The sequence below is a fragment of the Lissotriton vulgaris genome, chromosome 12 (genome assembly GCF_964263255.1).
Source record: "Lissotriton vulgaris chromosome 12, aLisVul1.2, whole genome shotgun sequence".
NCBI classification, from domain to species: domain Eukaryota; kingdom Metazoa; phylum Chordata; class Amphibia; order Caudata; family Salamandridae; genus Lissotriton; species Lissotriton vulgaris.
In genome coordinates, this window is record NC_141700.1 from 764,388,821 (window position 1) to 764,411,770 (window position 22,950).

Here is a 22,950-nt window from a genome sequence, read left to right on the forward strand (position 1 = left end):
GTGCAGTCCTGTCATTGTCCATTTTATGTCAAAGTTGTAATATGCACGTTTTCTATCGCAGTATTTTTATGCTATGGGGGTTTGCTAAGAACTCGATCACCATGTCAGGGTTACTTGGTGCTGTGCCAAGATTCAGGGACTTTTAAGGCAGACAAACTAAAGGGAAAACAACTAGGAGTTTGTACCATAATCAAGAAATCTGTTACTCTGCTGCGTATCCATCTTTTCTACGTCATCATTTATATAGATCTTGGTTTTCCAGCGATAGGGCAAATGTGACTACTAACCAGTAATTGGCCAGCTGTGGACAAAGAATTCTGTGGTATTGGAAGGTAAAACATGCTATTCACAAACAATACTACAGACAATGTATCTACGATACACAACTTGCAAGAGGAGAGTAAACCGAACAGGATCCGGCTATCTTAAAACATAAAACTGAGGTGAGCGTCATGGAACACTTGCACCCCCATGATAAGTCTAGAAATGGTCCCGACCACATTAATATAACTGCACCAATCCCCCTGCCCCCTGTGCCAACCCCCCCTGCGCCAACCCACCCCTCATGAACCCCCCCACTGGCGCGAACCCCCCCCCCCCCCCCGCGCGAACCTCCCCATACAATCATTGCCGTTAGTATTCAGATACTGCTCACAAAGAATACCACTAGTCTTCAATTAGTGGTCACAAGCAATGAGACTACCCTTCATTTTGCTCTTGAAATAGCACAAGAGCAGCAAATAAACCCTAATAGAATACTACTAAGCTTCAAATACTATTCCTCTAGAATACTACTAGTCTTCTTTTAGCAATCAATTGAAGCATTCATTATGTGTTTGAAGGGTAGTTGAGTAGGACAAGTATTCCCTCATTTGCATATTTCGGCTTCTGGGCATACTACTTAGTCTTCATGCATACTAAATAAATACTATACTTTAATACCAAATCAAAAGTAAATGAATACCGATGTAACCACTGGAATCACACTAAATGAAGATCTTCCATTTTGGTGAGGGCTTTTATGTCATCATCATAGATTGGACAGTGCACATGCTACTTCTATTCTTTTAATGATGAAAAAACGATTTATTATGGTTACCATTAACATCACTCTTATCCAGACAAGCTGTTCTATCCACATCTAATGTTATCAGTTATCAACCTCCATAAATTTTGAAAAATCTTGAATCTTGAATCGGTTAATACTATCACTGCAATGCTGTTATTACTTATTATTTGCTTTTCCTCTTTCTCTTTTCCTTCCTATTCTGTTCTTCCTTGTCCTTCTCTCTCTCTTTCGCCTTGGAGGCGGGGCCCAGTGTGACGACAGAAGCCAAAACCAAGACAGCCAATGAAGACGAGCTCGAGGAGAAACAGGAAGCATCAGCGGTTGTGGATCCAGACGCCGAGGCCGCAAGACCCGAGCCGTGCTACAGGACACCGGAAGACGTCCTTGAGAGACCGCCAAAGCTGGGAGGCCAACATCGCTTTTCGCCCCGCCACGTCCACGGAGGAACGTGACCCCAACAGCTGCGTTCGCGACTCCTGGGCCCTGGGAAGAGGGAGGATCATCTATGTATGGGTGGAGAAGGCGGGGATTCATCTGGGTAGCTTGTTCCTCGTTACTCCCGGTGTCGGTTTTCCCTCCCCTCCACACGCAGTAGGACCTGGCTGATCCCCTACAACCCTTCCGAAACCCTAAACAAACATTGTGCCTGAAACTAAAGGCCTCTATTTCTTTTTTTATTATTCCCACCTCCTGGACCGGAGACAACGAAGGACAAGCGGGTCGCTGTGATCCTCAACTTCAGCCGCTACCTCCCGCAGGGAACCGGGGTTAGGAGAAGGAAGTTCCTGGATCGCCTCACCAACAAGAGACTTTGTGTGGTTCAAATCCCCGTAGGACTGTGAAGTAACAGACCAGACAGAAACTCCCTTGCATTTCAAATTAAAATCCTTGCAATTCACTTTGGCTGTCTACGTCCTCCTCCTTGCCCCGTGACAGGGGGGCTGTACAGGGCCCCCCTGCACCCGTAGCCTTATGAATTTGTCACAGGGGAGACCCAAGGGTCCCCCCTACACATACATGTATGGTGCGGATGGCACCAAAGCGTACACACTACAGGGGGCGTCCTTGTTCACAACGTACCCATTTAGTTAATGGCAGCCTGTGTACGCGTCATACGACCGGCTCCCATTGACTTAAATGGGTGTCCGAGCGACCCGAGTCTGTCAGCATATGGCTGCATTGTACTCGCTCGGTAGGACTCCAGGGGCACAGCTCAGTCGGAAAACCTTCTAGATCTGATTCGGACGAGTGGCTTTCCCAACGAGATCAGAATTGTCCCCCAAGTGTGATTACCAATTCAGTTGCACATAGCTAATTTAATCGCAAATAGCAACAGCATTCTAACAATAGTAATGCTGGTTCTTAATTCAAGGAGATCTTCCCCTGAAACTGGAAGTGCAGGATCCCAGGAGCCAGGAAGGGAAGCAGGGGGGGACAAAGCTGAAAGTCACTGAAAGCCCAGTATCACATCATTTTGAGCCGATGCTGAGTCTCTTTACCCCATGTTGAATTTATTGCCCTGACCGTCTAACACAAAAAGCGCTATGACGTGGCCTGTGCTGACCAGATCATGGCACTTTTTCTGTGACTTTCAGGCATGCTAAGCATGCTGAACAGTAGATGTGCTGCTAGACAACATGGCTAAAAGACATTCACATTAACAAGGCCAGTAGTTTGGGCATTGCCGAAATCTATTAGCATTGCCATTGCTTCTCGGTGCTGATGGGGTCTTGCTAAACAAATGTGGAAGCTATAGTGGAAAACAGTTGAGAAGCTTTTGAAGGGATGATGTGGCGTAATGGCCAGAGCTGCTGACAGGGGAACTTGAGAACGAAGTTTGAATCTTAGGGTCATCTGAACAGCTTTTGATTCTGGGCAAATAATTTAGGCTTTCCTCTACATACGACAATGAATGTGTCATTGCGTAATGTAACTAGTGAGCACTTGAAATGTTCCAATCCCATTGGCTGATATTAGCACTATAGCAAGGAAGAAGACGATCGTGCAAAAAAAATAAAAGCAGTAGCGCTGAGGGAGTTAGTGAGGGACTGATCACGGAAGTAAGCAGAAGAGGATGAGGGAATGGGCAAGAAATGATAGAGAGGGTGGGAGGAAGCAACAAACCAAAACCACCTTAGTTGAAGCAGGATCAGCGAGAAAATGAATGTGCCATTGTTGAATGTAACTGGCGAGCACTTCAAGCTCTCCAATAGCATTGGTTCGTGTTCACGCTATGACAATACAGAGGATGGAGTGAGTGCTCCAATACCATTGGACCGTGCAAAAGTGCGGAAGTGTCTGGCACTCAGTGTCAGTTTTAAATAGCCACAAAGAAGAATTTCCTTTAATACAACATTTTCGTGGACGACGAGTATTGATTATAATTTTACGTAACTTTATTTATTTTAATTACCCCTTGGTCCTTCTTCTCTAACTCAGTTATAACAAAATGAAATGGCTTCGCCCCTTTGAGACAGCTACCCTCTGCTAGATGCCAACACACTCAAACACTTCTGTGAGTATTTAATTTATTTCAGTAGAAATACACCCCCTCTTCCCTGTCTCCTCTTGCGTCCCTCTATCCTGCAAGTGTCAAGCTTACAGAGGTGCGAGGGAGTGAGGGAGGGAAGGAGAGAGGGACAGACAGAAAGGGGAGGGAGGGAAGGAGGGAGGGAGGTATGTATGGGAGGGTGGGGGGAAGGCGGGATGGACACAGAGAGAGAAGGACCGTGGGAGAGAGGAAGGGAGGAAAGGAGGCAGGACAGGATGGAGAGAGGGAGGGAAAGAGGGTGGGACAGATAGAAGGAGGGAGGTAAGAAGGTAAGGGAGGGAAGGACGGAGAGAGGGCGGGAGGAAAGGGAAGGCAGGATAGCCAGAGGGATAGAAGAACAGTGGGAGGGAGGGAGTGAGCGAGGGAGGGAAAGAGGCAAGACAGGACATAAAGAGAGAGGGAAGGAGGGCAGGATATATAGCAGGAGGGAGGTAAGAAGGCAAGGGAGGACGGGAAGGGGCGGGGTTGAAGGAGGTAGGTAGGGAGGGAAGGACAGAAGGTGAGAGGGAGTGAAGAAGGGAGGGAGGGAAGGTGGAATGGACAGAGGAACGGGAAGGACAGGGGAAGGGAGGTAATAACTGAGGGAAAGAGCGGAGGGAAGGAGGGACAGATGGAAGGGTGGAGGGAAGGCAGAATGGGCAGAGTGAGGGATGGAGGGTAGTAGACTATGCTGGGTAAGACTCGGGCTCAGGGTAGTGAGGATTATCGATAAGTCTTAGTATCATCACTAGGTGCTTCAAATTGAACAAAGCTTCAGTAGATGACGTTGGCTAGACTCAGGCAAGAAACCTTATAGGTGAATCGACACACAGCAGTGATTGACTAGTGAGGAAGGGGTCTTTAACTTCACTCTTGGCTCCAGAGTATAGTTATGTTTAATGACGTGCAGTAATGATTCATCCAGCCCCACCTGATGAAATGCTTGCCACCAGAAGTCACTTTTGTATGTTGACAGCAGTGTTTAAAGTCTTCACTATGTGAGGAAGTTTGTTTTTACAAACAGGTTCCACCTCTTACCTGTACAGGTCACTCCAGCATTCCGCCCCGTTGGACAGGTATTAACATTCCAGCCTCGCTGTGCACATTTCCACAGGGCAGACTCGTCTCCTTGGCATTGGACATTACTCATCGTAACTGGCAAAGGGCTGATCCCGAATGATGAATTATATTGATAGCTTTTTACAGCTCCACATCTAAGCTGTCTGCAGACCACCGACGCGTCCCTCTCATCCCAGGCATCATCACAGACTTTACCCCACACCCCATTGTGCTTGAGCTCCACTCTTCCAGCACATACAGAGGGGCCGTTCACCAACACGAGCAGATCAGGACCTGGTAAGAGATAAAAAATGCATTGGAAAGGAATGCAAAGAAAGAAACAAATATAACATAATATTTTCATCAATAAAAAAGTAACTGTTCAGTGACAAAGAATGTGAGTATAAATCCTTTCAAAATGTGAGAATTCTTTTTTTAATCTCCAAGCAGATATGTTGGCAGCATCCTCTATTGGCAACTATGCATTCCTCATTTGAATGAGATCTAAAGCATGGAAACTGAGAGTCCATGATCAATACATTGGGCGTCCCTTTGGACACAGCTTCACTCATCAGCTTTTTACCATGGTGGTCGCAATAATACAATCCTTCTGACAGGGACATTGGTCGTAGGTCGTTGGTCAGCGATTTTTCCCTCTACACCCTCACACTTCTAAGATGTTATCTCAACTGTGAGATTCTAAAATATGTCCATACGGCGGTGAGAATAAACCTTCCTGAGCGACTTTGAATATGCCGGCAGGAAGGCTCTACCTAAGTGTAAATGTTTGCTGCCCTGCATCTATCTTGGCTCGCAATCTTTACTAAAGACTTGGGCCCACATGCATCAAGGACGTGTGTGTGTGCAACATGATGCGAAAAATACATTTCAGGGGTGCATGGGGGGGTCCTTTGAACCCCCCCCTGCACCCATGAAATTTTCTAAGTGCCACTCGCAATTTGCATTGACTCCTATGGGCCTTTTGGCCCATAGGAATCAATGGGAATTGCGAAAATTAACTTAAGAATTCGGTATTTCTTTGGGATTCGGTAAAAATTGCGATTTTTACCGAATCACAAAGAAATACCGAAAAAAATGATGCATAGCATTTTGCACTTCTTAATTTGCGATTCCTTATTTTTCGCAAATTAAGAAATGCAAAATGACACAATGATGCATGTGGGCCTTGGTGAATCTTGAGGGCTTGATACCTGTCCTGCTCGGATGATACGTAAAATCAACAGCACACTTTCACTGTGATAATTCATCCTGCATCAGCAATAAAATACAAAAGACACAGCACTCACCTTTAACTCCTGCATCAAGGCTGTTGCTGAATAGATGCAACTCAACTCTCAAAGAGTAAACTCTGATTTATTTATTTAAAAGTTCTAAAGCACAAATAAGCACACATATGTGTGGGGGCTTTTTAGCACTAGGAGTGTGGAGTGGTGTGGCTCACTGGTTAGAGGCGGCAGACCCGGAAGCAGAGAACGGCCTGGGACCAGGGTTCAATTCCCGATGGGCTGGGTCATGGACCAGGGTCAGCGGACTCGATAATTCTCGCCTCGGTGCCTACTCTAACCAGGGATCACACTCGGCAACTCTGGGCATTAGCTTGCCTCACCCCACATTCGCCGGGGATGCCTGGTTTCACCTTGGAGATACCCAGTAAGGACCATCTCACAGGGATAGCCTGATGTGAAAATGTCATGTAATTCCTGAGAATCTGTCATTACACTGCCTCATGTAAACAAGATGTCAGTTTGGGGAAACATTCTCCTTCGAGCAAGGAAACAGCAGCATTAAATGTGTTCACCAATAATATTACTCGAAAAGTCATGCAGTGTTTTTTTGTTTTGTTTTTACCTAAGCAGACTTTTCAGGTACATTTTGAGTGCAAAATGCATTTTCTTTTTGTGTTTATCTTATGGGTTACACAGAACAAGTGCCATGGAGAGTGAGGCTACTGTACAGACAGTATTCACTTCCCCTTTCTGTTCCAAATTCTCCGCACTGTACTGTTGCCTGCACCTGGTCATTTTAAGTTTGTATTTTGGAGGGAAGGCAACACTCTCTCTTTCCCGGCAATCTCTACTGTATTGTCCACTTTTGGAGGCTACAATCTACAATGGTCATTTCAAGGTGCTTATATCTGTATTTGGTTACTAACTGGTACAATTGTGGTGAAACTGTTGGCAAGACAGTATCACCTTGTGTAAAAATGACAAAATAATGAAGTAATAATTTGAAAAAATGTGCCCCACTATCCCTCCTAATTTGCCTTTCCTTCCACTTAATTTACTCAGCCCTGCCATGTAATTTTTTGTTCCCCTGCTGCATTAGTCCAGAATCTCTGGTTATAGGCCACCTTAAAGTAATATATATACATATGGGGAACACCACCTCCCTGGGGCTAAAGAAAGACCAATGGGAGTGTGCAGACCCTCTGACCCCTGCGGACAACCACCTTACAGGGTCCAAGTAACAATCACAAGTAACTCCCCCACAGCAGGATTGCTGGGACCTGGTCACCTTTCTCAACCACTGTAAGAAGGGGCCTTTTAATTAGACTAATGTGTTTGTCCTGCTAAAGTGCAGGGAATACTTTTTTTTCTCTAGAATTTTATTGTGAGTGTGTGTGGATTTAGAAAGCATTCTGAGATAAGCATTTGTATATTTTATGTGTTTGCAGACTAATAACTATGATGTTCTCATGTTTTGGTAGAATTAGAAACCAGTTATTTTTTATTTATTTGAAGAAATGAAGTACTTATTCTAGACTATGAAATGTGTTTTGGTAAAATGCAATGGATAGTGTTGTTTGTCTAGAATCCCACAGTGAGTCTTGTATGCATTTAGGAATCAGCCTATACTAATGTGTAGTAGAACATTTTGTGCAATGTGTAGAGTCACCTAAAGTCTTGTAGAGTGGTAAATGTGTTTTGATAAAATACAAGGGATAGAGTTGATTGAGTAGACTCCGACAGTGAGTCTGTGCATTTAGGAATCACTCTGAGAGAAGCATTTTGGTAGTTCATGTGCTTACTGACATGTAATTGATTAAAAACATATTTTGTTCTCACATTTTGGTAGAATTAGAAAATAGTCATTGGTTATGTGTTTTCAAAATAAGTTTGGCTTTAATAGTAAAATACACTACTGTAAATCCTTAATCTACCTCCCGCACAACCTCCTACACTACCAAAACACCACTTTATTTCTTAGAACACTACCCTACCACTATTACTAGCATGAGCCTGTAGTGTACATAAACACCACTGCACTATGCTAGAACACTACTCAAGCATGATTCCCCACAGTACCTAAACACCATTTCACTACCTTAAAGCTTAAATCTATCACAGCAGGACCCCTTACACTGCCCAAACACCACTATACTACCCTAGTACTGCATTTATAAGAAATACTGTTCTTTGTCTAGAATCATACTGTGAGGCAGTGTCTATTTGGGGAAATTGAGAGACAATGATTTGTTTGGTTTATGTGTTTGCAGACATATAAATACATGTACTCTTATAGTGACAGAAAACCTAGCACTATTCCACACACTACACAAAGACCAGTATACTACCCTAAACCCTTAATCTACCTACAGCACGATCACCTACACTACCCACTCACTACTGCAGCACCTTAAACCCTAAAACACTACTCCAGCACGACCACTTACAGTACTCAAACACCATTGCACTACCCTAAACCTTAAATCTACCCTAGCACAACCTTCTATGCTACCCAAGCACCACTGTACTTTCCTAGAGCACAAACCCTACCACGACTCCCTATACTACACAAACACCACTGTACTACCTTAAACCCTAAACCACTATCCCGAGCATGGCACTGTACAGTACATAAACACAACTGCACTATGCTAGAATACTACCACAGTATGATTCCCTACAGTACCTAAACACAATTTCACTACCTTAAAGCTTACATCTATCACAGCAGGGCCCTTTACACTACCAAAACACCACTATACTACCCTACTACTGTATTTATAAGAACTATTGTTCTTAGTCTAGAATCACACTGTGAGTCAGTGTCTATTTGGGGAAATTGAGAGACAATGATTTTGTTGGTTTATGTGTTTGCAGACATATAAATACATGTACTCTTGCAGTGAAGGAATCCTTAGCACGATTCCACACACTACACAAAGACCAATACACTCCCCTCAACCCTTAATCTACTTCCAGCATGATCACCTACATTACCCATTCACTACTGCAGTACCGTAAACCCTAAAACAGTACCCCAGTACGTCCTCCTACACTACCCAAACAGCAGTGCACTACGCTAAAATTTAAACCTACTCTAGCACGACCCTTTACACTACCCAAACACCACTGTACTACTCTACTACTCCATTTATAAGAAACATTGTTATTTGTCTAGAATCACACTGTGAGTCAGTGTCCATTTGGGAAAATGGAGAGAGAACGATTTGGTTGCCTGATGTGTTTGCAGACATATAAGTACATGTACTTTTGCAGTGACACTACCCCCAGCTTGATTCCCTACACTACACAAACACCACTGCACTACCCTAAACCCTAAAACACTACCACGGCACAACCTCCTACAATACTCAAATACTATTGCACTTCCCTAAACCTTAAACCTACCCCAATACGACCTCTTTCACTACCCAAACACCACTATACTACCTTAAAAGAGTAAATAGCACGATCTCCTATACTACATAAACACCACTGCACAGCCCTAAACCCTAAATCTACCCCCAGCACAACCCCCTACACTACCCATTCATCACTGCACTAAGCTAAATGGTAAAACACTACCAAAGCACAACCCCCTACACTACCCAAACACCATTGGAGTACTGTTAACCTGAAATCTACTCTAACACGACCTCTTACACTACACAAACACCAGTGCACTATCCTAAATTCTAAATGTATCCCCAGCATGACCCTCTACACTCCCCATTCACCACTGCACTACCCTAAACTCTAAAACACTATACCATCACGACTCACTACACTACCCAAACACGATTGCACTACCTTTAAATCTACCCCAGCACGACCTCCTACAGTACGCAAACACCACTGTACTTTCCTAGAACACTACTCCAGCACGACCCCCTACACTACACCAACACCACTGCACTACATTAAAACCTAAAATACTATCCCTACCATGATCCTGTACACTACATAAACACCACCGCAGTACCCTAGAACACTACCCCAGCACGACCTCCTACACTACCCATTCACCACTGCACTACCCTAAACTCTAAAACACTATAACAGTACGACCCAGTACAGTACCCAAACACCATTGCACTACCCTAAACCTTAAATGTACACCAGCATGACCCCCTACACTACCCAAACACTACTGCACTACCCTAAAACACTACCACAGCACGACCCTCTATACTACATAAAGACCAGTGCACTACTCCAAACTCTAAATCTACCCCTAGTACGACCCCCTACACTACATAAACACCACTGTACTACCCTAAACACTCAAACTCAACCCAGCACGACCCCCTACACTACTCAAACACCATTGTACTACCCTAAACCTTAAATCTACCTCAGCACGACCTCCTATACTACCCAAACATGACTGCACTATCCTAGAACACTACCCCAGCATGACCCCCTACAGTACCCAAACACTACTGCACTACCCTAAAACACTATCCCAGCATGACTCCATACACTACACAAACACCACTGCACTACCTGAAACCCTAAAACAATATCACTATTATGACCCCATACACTACAGAAACACCACTGCACTATCCTAGAACACTACCCCAGTACAACCTCCTACACTACTCAAACACAATTGCGCTACCCCAGCATGACCCCCTACACTACGCAAACATCACTGCACTACCATAAACCCTAACACACTATCCCTAGCATGACCCCGTACACTACATAAACACCCCTGCACTATCCTAGAACACTGTCCCAGCAGGACCCCCTACACTACACAAAGACCACTGCACTACCCTAAACCCAAAATCTACCCCAGTACATCCACCTACACTACCCAATCACCAGTGTAGTACCCGAAACTCTAAAACACTACCCTGGCACAACCCCCTACACTATTGAAACACTATTACACTACCCTAAACCTTAAATCTACGCGAACACTACCTCCGACACTACTGAAATACCACTGCACTACCCTAGAACAGTACCCCAGCACGACTCCCTACACTAGACAAACACTGCACTACTGTAAATTCTAAATCTGTACTGTTGCAAAACCATAGTGACTATTTATGTACCATGTAGTAATCTATTTACTAAAGTGAACCAATTATGAATTCACTCAGTGTCTTTTCTTATTGTATTGTGATCATTTAGTAAATATGCATGTACTCATACAGTGCTTCAGGTTCTAGTGTTATGGAGTGCTTCAAACTGCTATGCATTATTTATGTAGTGATTTTAACACCTTCACAGTTGTGCTTCAGCCCTACAATTTTTTAGTCAGAATTTATATGAAATGTGTTTGTATTGTAACAAAAATGTATAATTTTTTTAAGTTATTAATAAATACTTATTTGTGTTTATTTTTTTAGAGATACTGTTCATCATCGTTAAAATAAAGTTTCCATGCAGGAGAAAGAAAGAAGAAGAAAAGGTCAGAAAAAGGATACTTACTTGAAAAATACTCAACCACAAGTATTGGAAGACCAACATAATGTGGCTAAAAAGAGAAAAATTCCTGGTAACACTTCTTTATGAAGGACTTCATAAAAAATATTACTAGATTGAGAAAAAAGATGCAAATGTGCAAAGTAGTGAAAATGATCCAAGCACAAAAAAGTGCAAATAATAGAAAAGGGAAAAAAGGCAATGTACATACAAAGGATACAGCTTATAGTAAAAGAAGAGAAAAATCAATATAAAGAAATGCGTAAATTTCTTTTTACAACAGAGTAGTCCATAATTTACTAAAAGACTCAAAGAAATATAGAAAGAGAACACAATTTTATAAAAAGAAGAAGCATATCGAATCCATTGATGAAAAGGCTTTTGAAGTAAAGAGGAAACTCTTCATTTTAGTATTGAAGAGAATTCGATCACTAGATAAACCAATCCATTTAATGAAGGCCAAAAGCAATTTGAAAAGAGTAATTAACAGAAGTAACTTTTGTGATATTTTCTTAGGGGGATGGAAACACAGTTCAAGTTCTGAGCCTTTTTTTAATGAAGAGAGTTATTTACAGAGTAATAATTTGTTGCATGCAGTTGACACCAGTGGTCAAGGTTATGAAGTTAAAAATGGTTGTCCAATTGAGAAAGAGCAAATGGTTCCTAGAAATGCAGAGGAAGTGATAGCTGATGAAGTTCTAGGCAGACGTTCTAAAGCCCCAGTGTACACTTGGGATTGTAGTAGTATTTGTAGTGTACAACAAGAATCTATTGATAAATTACGCAATTTCTTACAGGCATATTGTAAAAAAAGTGTTAAACAAAAGATGAAGGTGTTGCAAGGAATAGACCCTTGCAGAGTGAGGGAACCCACTGGTTTGCATGGTCATTTTCTTGCTTGTCTTTCTAGGAAAATATCTCAAAGTGTTTTTCACCATTTCAGGATGTTTGCAGTACATCATTTCAAGTCGATCCTACTCAAATGCGGAAGTTAGTGAGAAGATTGTATTATGCAAAAAGTCCAGCACTAAAGTTAAATGAGTTGAACAGTGCTCTTTCACGTGGGTCAGTATCAGATGTGAAAAAGGTTTGTGATAATATTGAGTTTTGTTACTTTGGTCCAGAAGAAGAGAGTGAAGAAACTCAGATATTAATAGAAGAACATGTTGTAGAGAATGTTGAACATAGTTGTACAAAACATTTTGAAAATGAAATTACAAAGTTTAAGGTGATTTCAGGTGAAAGCTCAATTTTTTCTTGTATTTGTTGTCACCGAACTCACTACAAAAATCCGACTAGGAGTGTTGATCTGTATTTAAAAAGTGAAAAAGAAAATAATGATAAATGGAAATAATTTACAACTTATTTGTTGGTAGAGAATTGGTTTGATTTGGGTTCTGATCAGCGTATTTGTAAATATTGTTATAACAAATTAGATGAGAATAAAATGCCCGCTAGAGCTGTGCATAATAATCTAGAGTTGGTTGCTATTCCTCCAGAACTGATTTAAACACCTATGAGTCTATTCATATTCAATGTGTGCACCCGTTTCAGGCTTTTGTTCGTATGGAGCCTAAAACAGATAAATTGCCTCCTTCAGATTTGCAAAGAGGATTAAAAGGAACAGTTGTGTATTTACCGTTAGATTTAAAGAAAAAAATTGAAACTATTGGTGTAGAGAGTGTAGAAAGTGAACCACTAGTTATTCTTGTTAATGGCGTGCCAACTAAGAATAAGAAAATCTGGCAGGAGTTAGTGGATGTTAGGAAAGTGCAAAAGCCAACATTGTATTTGATAAAAAACAATACATACTGTAAGAATGTTTCTATAGGAGAAGAAGAAATTGTTTTAGCAGAAGATACTGAAACGTCAAGTGGACAAATTGAAAAAGTGGATATGTTAAGATGTGAAGAAATCTATCAACATTACAGTGTGCATCCACTTCATTCAAAAGAAGTGATGGGGAACACTATTGATTTGTTCCAAATGAAAAAAGCAAAAGGAAGTCCCATGAGTGTATGGGAAGAGAGCTTGGAAGCTAGTTGTTTTCCACAGTTGTTTCCAAATGGAAAAGGAGAACAATATGATGAACGTCCTTTGCAGATTCCTGCATCTGAATATCGGACAACAAGATTATATGTAGAAGATCCAAGATTTCAACAATGTATTCCTTATATATTTCATATTTTGTTTGAAAGTGACTTGTCTGGACTTTCATATGCAGTCGATCACATTTTAAAAACTGGAATACATTTGCAAAATGTATCTGCAAAAGATTTTATGGATAAAATGCACCAGAGAGATGATCATCTAGAATCTCATCTCATTAATTTGATGGCATGTCACCGTGGGACTAATGAATATTGGTACCGTTGTCATGCAGACCTGAAATGTATGCTAAGGAACTTAGGATCTCCAACATGGTTCCTTACCCTAAGCTGTGCTGAGTACGCTTGAGATGATTTACTAGAATTTCTTCGAGAGGCAAATTCTAGTATAAAAAATATTGAATACAAGACACCTGGAAAATTGTGCTCTTTGGATCCTGGTAATGTATGCAGGTATTTCAATCATAGATTTGAGGCTATGATGTCTTCTATCTGCAATAAAAAAAATCCTCCTCTTGGAGAAGTTGTGGATTTCTTTTGGAGAAAGGAGTATCAAGCAAGAGGTGCTCCTCATATTCATATGCTGGTATGGATTAAGGACGCTCCAAAATTTCAAACAGATGCAGATGATACTGTTTTGAGTTTTATTGAACAATATGCAACATGTGCTGTACCCAAAAGCACAGAAGAAAGTTCTACACCAAATGTCGTTTTGGATTTCCACGTCCTGTAATATCGAAAGGAAGAGTGAACAGTTTTATGTCATCTTTGCGACATACTATCACAAGAAAGTCTCCAAAAAATACCTACAACTTAGGTAGAAATGACGAGTCAAAATACATAAATGACTACAACCCAGTTATTTTGTCCATGTAGAATGCTAACATGTATATCCAATAGGTTGCGGACAATTCCATTGCTGTTGCTCGATATGTAACATCTAATATTACAAAATCAGAAAAGAAGAAATTGAAAGAAATTTGGGAAGAGATTTCTCATGAGAAGACTAAGTAAGAAATTATACAGTTTCAGTTTGAAGATGTTATCGCTTCGAGAGATAGGAGCATATGAATACTCAGATTGATTATCATCTGTAGGTCTATACTCCAAATCTACAAGAATCATTTATGTGACTCTAGGTCTTGCAGCAATGCGAAATCGATTGCTGAAATCTGTACAAGAAATTGAATATTTAGCAGCAATTTTGAAAACAAACATGTTGGACACATATTACCCAAACAGAAGTCATCATCTTGAGAACATGTGTCTTTATGAAGTGCTGCAAAACTACACTTTTAAACGGAATACTACAGAGAACATCAATGATGGAAAATATGGAGTCATTGGTTCCGAAGGATGTTTGGTGAAACAAACGAAAGGAAATTTGATTAATCACAGGAAGTTGAGTTGTGACTCTGCTGATAAAAGGGAATTTTACTATTTAGCCCTTTTACAAATATTCATACCATGGCGTTCAGAACTGAAATTACTTGGAGATTTCCAGAGGTATGAAGATTCCTTTAATGCTCGTAAAGATAGCATACAATGCAGTGCTTTTGCAACTTATGTGAAAATATTGAAAGATTAAATTGATCAAGAAGCTACAATTGCAGCTGAGATTGCTAGAGACAGTTCTCAAGACAGTCAAAGTTCTGCTGCGCTGAGTCAAGATCCACTAGGACAACCAATTGTTGAAAATGAAGCAGCAATCACCATGAATGAGGTGGAAACAGCAATGCATCAAGCTCAAGAAGATGTTACAAACTTAGCAAAGTTGGAAGAACAACTAAATGTTGAGCAAAAACAAATATATGAGCAAGTGAGACAACATATTGACCATGGATGTCATTTCAACCTATCCGAATGTACATGAGTGGACAAGCTGAAACAGGAAAATGTTTTTTAATTAAAGTAATTACAAGTTATCTACAGAAAACAACTGAGTCACATTTGTCTTGTGGTGTCACTGCTCCAACTGGGTTGGCAGCACACATCATTAACGAAATTACTTTACATCGTTTACTAATTCTACCAGTAGAACATGAAAACAAATTGGAATACCACAAGCTATCTGGAGAAGCTTGTTGTGAAGTTTCAAGAGTCTTGAGGAAAATTAAACTTCTCATTATTGATGAGGTAAGCATGGTATCAAACTTAAATGCTTGCCTTTGTGCATTTAAGAATGCAGCAAATTCTTAAGAGTACGACGTGTTATTTGGAGGAAAACGCATCATATTTTTTGGAGATCTACTGCAACTGACTCCTGTAAAAGGACAACCAGTATTTAAAACATTTGCGCATAAAGACACCAGAAAGTCTCTGGGTAGTGTTGGAAACGTGAACATTTGGTCATATTTTGAATACAAAGAACTCATTACAAATATGCCACACGCAAATGATTATGGAACTATTCTCCAAGATATAAGAATTGGACTACTGACTGAACATGGAAAACAAGCTTTGCAGACTCGATTACTTTCCAATTTGCTTCCAAATAAAAACGTAGCTCCTGAGAAAATATACATAGAAATTGCAGAAAATAAATCTGTAATCTGCTTAATGCCAACACTGCGTGAGTGTTGTATATTCTCAAAATAAAGATGGCATTGAATTATTAAAAATAAAATTTGATCAGATTGAAGAAGTTAAACAAATTGGTCGTTGTTCAGTTCGTTTTTTGCTTGTTAAAGATTTATATGTCCGTAGAAACCAGTTTCCAGTTTCTCTGGCATATGCAGTGACTATTCATAAATCTCAAGGTTTAAGTGTGCTTTGGCGAACATTGGAAATACTGTGTTTAAAGAGGGTATGGCATATGTTGATTTGTCGCGAGTTAGAACATTATCTGGTTTGTTTTTGATTGATTTTGATGATACAAAGGTTATTCCAGATGCCAACTGTCTCAAAGAGTATAATAGGTTAAGAAGAACATATGCTCCTAATTTAGGTCAATATCCTGTATTTGAAAAGCGTGTGGTTGGTCAAATAAAGAAGGTATGAGAATATCTGTACTGAAGGTGTAGAGAACGGAAAAAACAAGATACTGTTGTAATTGCCAGCAAAAAGAACAAGCATTTACAATGCAATGGTTTCGCCTTTGCAAAAGTTAGAGCTATTGGCATTGCTCATGACATTATTATTATTTTTTTTTTCTTAAACATAAATAAATTGCATTGTCATTTACAATGCCAATAGCAGGGCAGGAGAGCAGGCACAAGCAACGAGGGGGCAGGACAGCAAGCACAAGCAACGGGGGGGGAGCAAGCACAGCCAGGGGGGGCAGGGAAGCAAGCACAGCCAGGGGGCAGGGAAGCAAGCACAGCCAGGGGGCAGGGAAGCAAGCACAGCCAGGGGGCAGGGAAGCAAGCACAGCTAGGAGGCAGTGAAGCAAGCACAGGACGGGCTGCAACTCTGCCTGGGCTGAGGCCATTCTCACTGCCTGCATCTGTTGGTACACCTGAGTGAGACCATACTTAATACATGCCTCCACTGACACACTTGAGTGAGAAAACCCTGAATGCATGAATCCACTGTCATATCAAATCTTTGAGTAAATCAGCTATAGGCGGATCCTAACTTGAACAGACCCTTGGGATAGCCGAATGCTGTGATTGGCATGTGGAAGCAATAAGATATGGCAGATTTAGTGAGACTGGCAGCCTGCATTGTACCTGCAATCGTCCTTGCATGGGTTCATTCCTCCAGGCTGTGGTATACGTCCACAGAAATGTACATTCAGATGACAGTCGTGACAACCTGTCTCATTTACTGTTCAAAAAGATTACTTGTCACTTGAAGCAACTGTGGAGTGGGAGGCAACATAACGGTGTGGCATTTCACATTACTGGCAAATAAGCCTGTAAACCATGTGAAACATACTAAACGAACACCAACTGCATCAAAAGCAGTGCCTGCTTCCCGGAGTCAGTGGTTTGGCATCAAGACACCACCTGGTACCAATCATTTTATGCAAACACCCTTTTGACGCATCCGAATACACTTCGACCATTATAAAGCAAGGATTATAAAGCAAGGAGAGAGTGCTTCACAGCTCACACATCATAACACATACAAAAAAAAAAGAGTCCAGATAGATAGCGACACAGCGTAAAGGCAGATTGAGAGATAGACTAGAAGGTTGGACAAGCATGCAGGCAGATGGGTAAACAGGTTTTTGGACATAAGAAACAGAGAGACAGGCAGATATAAAGGCACACAATTGACATGCTGGCATATAGGTAGGTAGGGAAATAAGGAGGGACAGAGGCAGTCAGAAAATAGTCAGACAGGGAAAGAAGTAGGCCATAGGAAGACAGACAGACAGACAGATGGAGACAGAGGGACATGGAGACGGGAACGAAGACAGACACAAGGAGAGAGGGACTGACAGGTAAACATGCAGCTATATATACAGGTAAGGAGACAAGCAGGGCTAGCACTTCAGTTAAATATACCGACAGACAGCCAAGTACGATGCATCTAGATAGACAGGCAGACAGACAAGCAGACTTAAAGGCAACTAGACAGGAAAAACATATTGGCATATATGTAGGTAATGCAGCGGGCAGGTAGAAAGACATGTAGCGCTTAGTCAGCCAGGCAGTGAGTTAGACAGACACACTCAATCTACAGAGTAAGCTATGGGCAGACAGGTACACAGAATACCGACAGATTGCACCCTGCGCCCAGCTCCTCGAGCTGCACTCGGACCCTGCGATGTACACATGTGTTTTTTAACAAGTCATATTAGGTCACATCCCTTCCCTTCAGTAATATATAAACATGTCCTGTCAGTTCCGTAAAACGTAAGTAGTTGTAAATGTATCTTGGTCTCTGCTATCAGTACAGAAAATTACTCCTATAAAAACAATTGGCATAACCATTAACTCTCTTTCTTATTTACAAGGTGAGGAAAAGACATTTGTATACCTTTTCTTTTCCATGTAAATATAGTCTCATCATACACAGCACTTTGCGTTGAAAAGGTGTTCTATAGGTTTTGCTGTGCAGGTTTGCACAGAACACTCATAGAACAAGACAGATTTATCAGAAATCATAAATCTGGACATGTTTGTGAATGCTGCGCCATCCTCCTATTGGTGTAGCAAAGCACAACAAGGAACATTTTTTCAGTTTTCTGCCGCTAAAGCGGTGATAATTTTAACGTCGTACCTTGGTTTGCATTTTGAAAGAGAGAACACGAACAAGTGTTCTCTCTTTTAAAATGCAAAGCAGAATGCTTTTCCCCACGGGGAGCTGCATATTAGCAGGTCCCCTTGTGCAAAAGTAATGGCGGCTTACGAAGGACGCAGGAAGCTGACTGGGACCGTAGGGACATTAGGCCTCCGCCCACAGTCCCCAACGTTGTATATGATTAGATGGGATCCTGAGGAAGAATAAAAATTAATAGTAGGTGATATTTTTACGGTAAAATTAGGAGTCTGTAATGGGCATATTTATAAGGACAGCGTTAAAATGTTCTGCCGTAAACCTGGGTTCTATTGGAATTCTCACAAATTCTCAAAAAGCATAATATTAAGCCCATTATAGCCGCTTTAACAGCACTTCCCTTACGCTAAAGCGACGATCATTTTAATATTATCACGAGAAATACAGCGATAATTCATGTTCGCAAGTGAAAAGCTTGTTAATATAAGACTGTGGACTTAACATATCAATCCACCTCGCATCTTAAACATGCTTAAATCTACTTCAGAATAGATGTTAGGATCCGACATATACTGCAATTAGCAAGAGTTTTGCTATTGCTCTTCAAATCCAAGGCCGCCTTGTACATACAACGATGTTGTCATACCTCTCTCTTCCTTTTTATATTGTCATAGAAACACCACTGAGAACACCTACATTGCAACTCTTTGCAGATACTAGGCGAGCCCTTAGCAAACCGACTGCTAACATGCAATAATGCAAGTTAGCGTCACCTATTAAATAGGGCAATATCATTTTCACCGCATTTTTTGCTTTTTAAAATAATTGCAGCGAAATGGCACTTGTTAATATGCCCTCAAGTTTCCTATGACATAGCGGGAACCTCGCCTCCTGCCCTGCCATAGCAAACAGCACTGTCCCGGGGGTGTGCACCCCGAGACAGAGCAAGAGCTGCTCCTGGGGGGTGGTGTTACCCAAGGCTTTCGAATTCTTCAGAATGGAGACCAGCGGCCCCCCTCCCAAACCATAAAAAAACCCGGACGGTGGTAATCCCCGGGGCTTAGTCGGACCTTTGAGCCCCTCTGGACCCCCATCAAATGTAATATTTTACACCACAGGATTGGGCCCGACCAGGTACCTGATTTGTAAACAAGTACAGGAGCCCGTACTTCATTTTTATTTTTATTAGGGTGGATCCATGCACCCAGTGCGCACATTTCTCGTTTTTTTCAACAACATAAAAAAATTGTTTAGAGCATCAAAATATTTCTTACCTGCCCCCTTTATACGTTTTGAACACTTGTCCCACTAATTTCCAGATCTTCGCTTCTTCCGAGGCACAAAAAGGCTGCCAACACTTCCTAGTTTCGAATGTTGACACCCACACAACAGTTAATTAGCGCGTGATCGGGATCGGGACGGTGCGCGCAAGATGAGCGGATCCACCGAGGCCATAGATATATATTTACTTTTAATTCTAATTTTCTCAGAAACTACTGAACGGATTTACACCATTTAAGCAAAAGGCACGAGTCTAAACCAAGGACTACCACTTTGCCAAATCTGGTGCAAATCCGTTCAGCCATTCAGGCTGTAGCCGCGATGAACGGTACCTATGAAAAATTGCATGGGGAAAACATGTTTTGGGACCCTCTTTTTTCTCAGCCCCCGCTTCACGAATCACCCCAAGACTTTCAGGATATGAGCGGACCAGAGCGTCCCACCAGTTTTGAAAATCTCACGAAGATTCGTCAACCGGCGCCAAAGTTAATCGAAATGGAATGTTGCAGATTTCCTATAGAAAATAGGTCCTAACTATAACTACCTACTGGCAACTGCCATTAGGTAATATATATATATATATATATATATATATATATATATATATATATATATATATATATATATATATATATACACACACACAGAAAGGTTACCCTTTTGAGGAAGCCACACGCAAGTAGGTCAAATGTGACGTTTATTTCATGGAAGCTGCAGCAAGGTAAAAAACAGGAAATCTTGTCCAAAATTAATCAGCCTGACGCGTTTCGTGCCTGCTCGCACTTATTCATAGGCAAAGTTCAAACGCTGCGCAAAGCATTCCGGTAATGTTCTTTAATTTCAGTCACCTGCCCCAGTGGGCGTCGGCTCGCACTGAGCCTCTTGGTAGCTGTAGTCCTTAGTATACTCCAGTGAGTTGCTTGACAAAGCGAAAGTTTCAAAATGCACAAACCCCAGTGGGTGGAAAAAGTTCAGTTCGCTCCTCGTTGCACCTTATACCTTCCAAAAACGACCTCTTGCCCTTCATGTTGATCGTCATCTGACATCAGACAGGACTGCTTTGAGGCAGTGGGGCTTCTCTCCACGACCGGGACAGCCGTATTATTTACACACACAGAAAGGTTACCCTTTTGAGGAAGCCACACGCAAGTAGGTCAAAAGTGACGTTTATTTCATGGAAGCTGCAGCAAGATAAAAAACAGGAAATCTTGTCCAAAATTCATCAGCCTGACGCGTTTCGTGCCTGCTCGCACTTATTCATAGGCAAAGTTCAAACGCTGCGCAAAGCATTCCGGTAATGTTCTTTAATTCCAGTCACCTGCCCCAGTGGGCGTCGGCTCGCACTGAGCCTCTTGGTAGCTGTAGTCCTTAGTATACTCCAGTGAGTTGCTTGACAAAGCGAAAGTTTCAAAATGCACAAACCCCAGTGGGTGGAAAGAGTTCAGTTCGCTCCTCATTGCACCTTATACCTTCCATAAACGACCTCTTGCCCTTCATGTTGATCGTCATCTGACATCAGACAGGACTGCTTTGATGCAGTGGGGCTTCTCTCCACGACCGGGACAGCCGTAATATATACACACACAGAAAGGTTACCCTTTTGAGGAAGCCACACGCAAGTAGGTCAAATGTGATGTTTATTTCATGGAAGCTGCAGCAAGTTAAGAAACAGGAAATCTTGTCCAAAATTCATCAGCCTGGCGCTTTTCGTGCCTGCTCGCACCTATTCATAGGCAAAGTTCAAACGCTGCGCAAAGCATTCCGGTAATGTTCTTTAATTCCAGTCACCTGCCCCAGTGGGCATCGGCTCGCACTGAGCCTCTTGGTAGCTGTAGTCCTTAGTATACTCCAGTGAGTTGCTTGACAAAGCGAAAGTTTCAAAATGCACAAACCCCAGTGGGTGGAAAGAGTTCAGTTCGCTCCTCGTTGCACCTTATACCTTCCAAAAACGACCTCTTGCCCTTCATGTTGATCGTCATCTGACATCAGACAGGCTTGCTTTGATGCAGTGGGGCTTCTCTCCACGACCAGGACAGCCGTATTATATACACAAACAGAAAGGTTACCCTTTTGAGGAAGCCACACGCAAGTAGGTCAAACGTGACGTTTATTTAATGGAAGCTGCAGCAAGGTTAAAAACAGGAAATCTTGTCCAAAATTCATCAGCCTGATGTCATAGTTAGTTGGACATTTCACCCGTACAAAACAAAAGAAATTCGGCCGCTATAGTTAGTTGTGATACCTATAACTCGCGCCCCCGCACTGCACTGCTGATGACGTCACATATTACATCACTCATGGCATGGTCAGTGACATCACTCATAACATCTCAAATGACATCACTGATGACATCATCCACGTGATCATCTGATGCACCTCCTCACACCCTAAAATAAAGACTACCATTCTCGAAATCATAGATACACCAATACTAGTACAGCTACAATATTCTGTGCACTATGCATGCAGACCTCTAATCAGCTATATAGCATTGATACAGTCTTTTAAATACTCAGTTAGTACCTATGCAGTCTAGGAATCCTTCTGCCTGTCCCATGCACTTGTCCAGTCACCCGTCCAGCACTATGTACGTATCCTATCACTCTGCCAATACCTAAGCACTTATAACTTTAGCATGCACTCTCTTTGCAGCACTGAAAGTACTCCAGTTATAAGTCATATACTTAAGGAATGGCCTAGCCACTAACCCAAGTACAGGTACAATGTTTTGTACAATATGCATGCAGATGTCTTACAAGCTACATACTAATAATACGCTCTTCTAAATACCTATGCAGTGTCCGAATCCTTCTGTCTGTGCCATGCATTTCTCCAATCACCCATCCAGCACTATCTACATATCCAATCACTCCGCCAATATCTAAGCACTTATAAATTCAACATGTACTCCCTTTGCGGCCCTGAAATTATTCTAGTTACTAGTCATGTACCTAAGGAATGGCCTAGTCAGAAAAACTAGTACAGCTACAATATTCTGTGTACTCAGTTAGTACCTATGCAATCTAGGAATCCTTTATGTCCCAT

General features: G+C 41.8%; 1 protein-coding gene across 1 annotated transcript in view; it reads right to left on the reverse strand.

Moving 5' to 3' along the window:
• LOC147678625 (CD5 antigen-like) overlaps positions 1–22,950 on the reverse strand; it is a 362,152-nt gene that overhangs the window by 192,979 nt on the left and 146,223 nt on the right. The window contains exon 3 of the mRNA XM_086946076.1: positions 4,638–4,952. Coding sequence (XP_086802202.1) covers positions 4,638–4,952 — 315 coding nt within the window. The remainder of the gene's footprint in view (positions 1–4,637; positions 4,953–22,950) is intronic.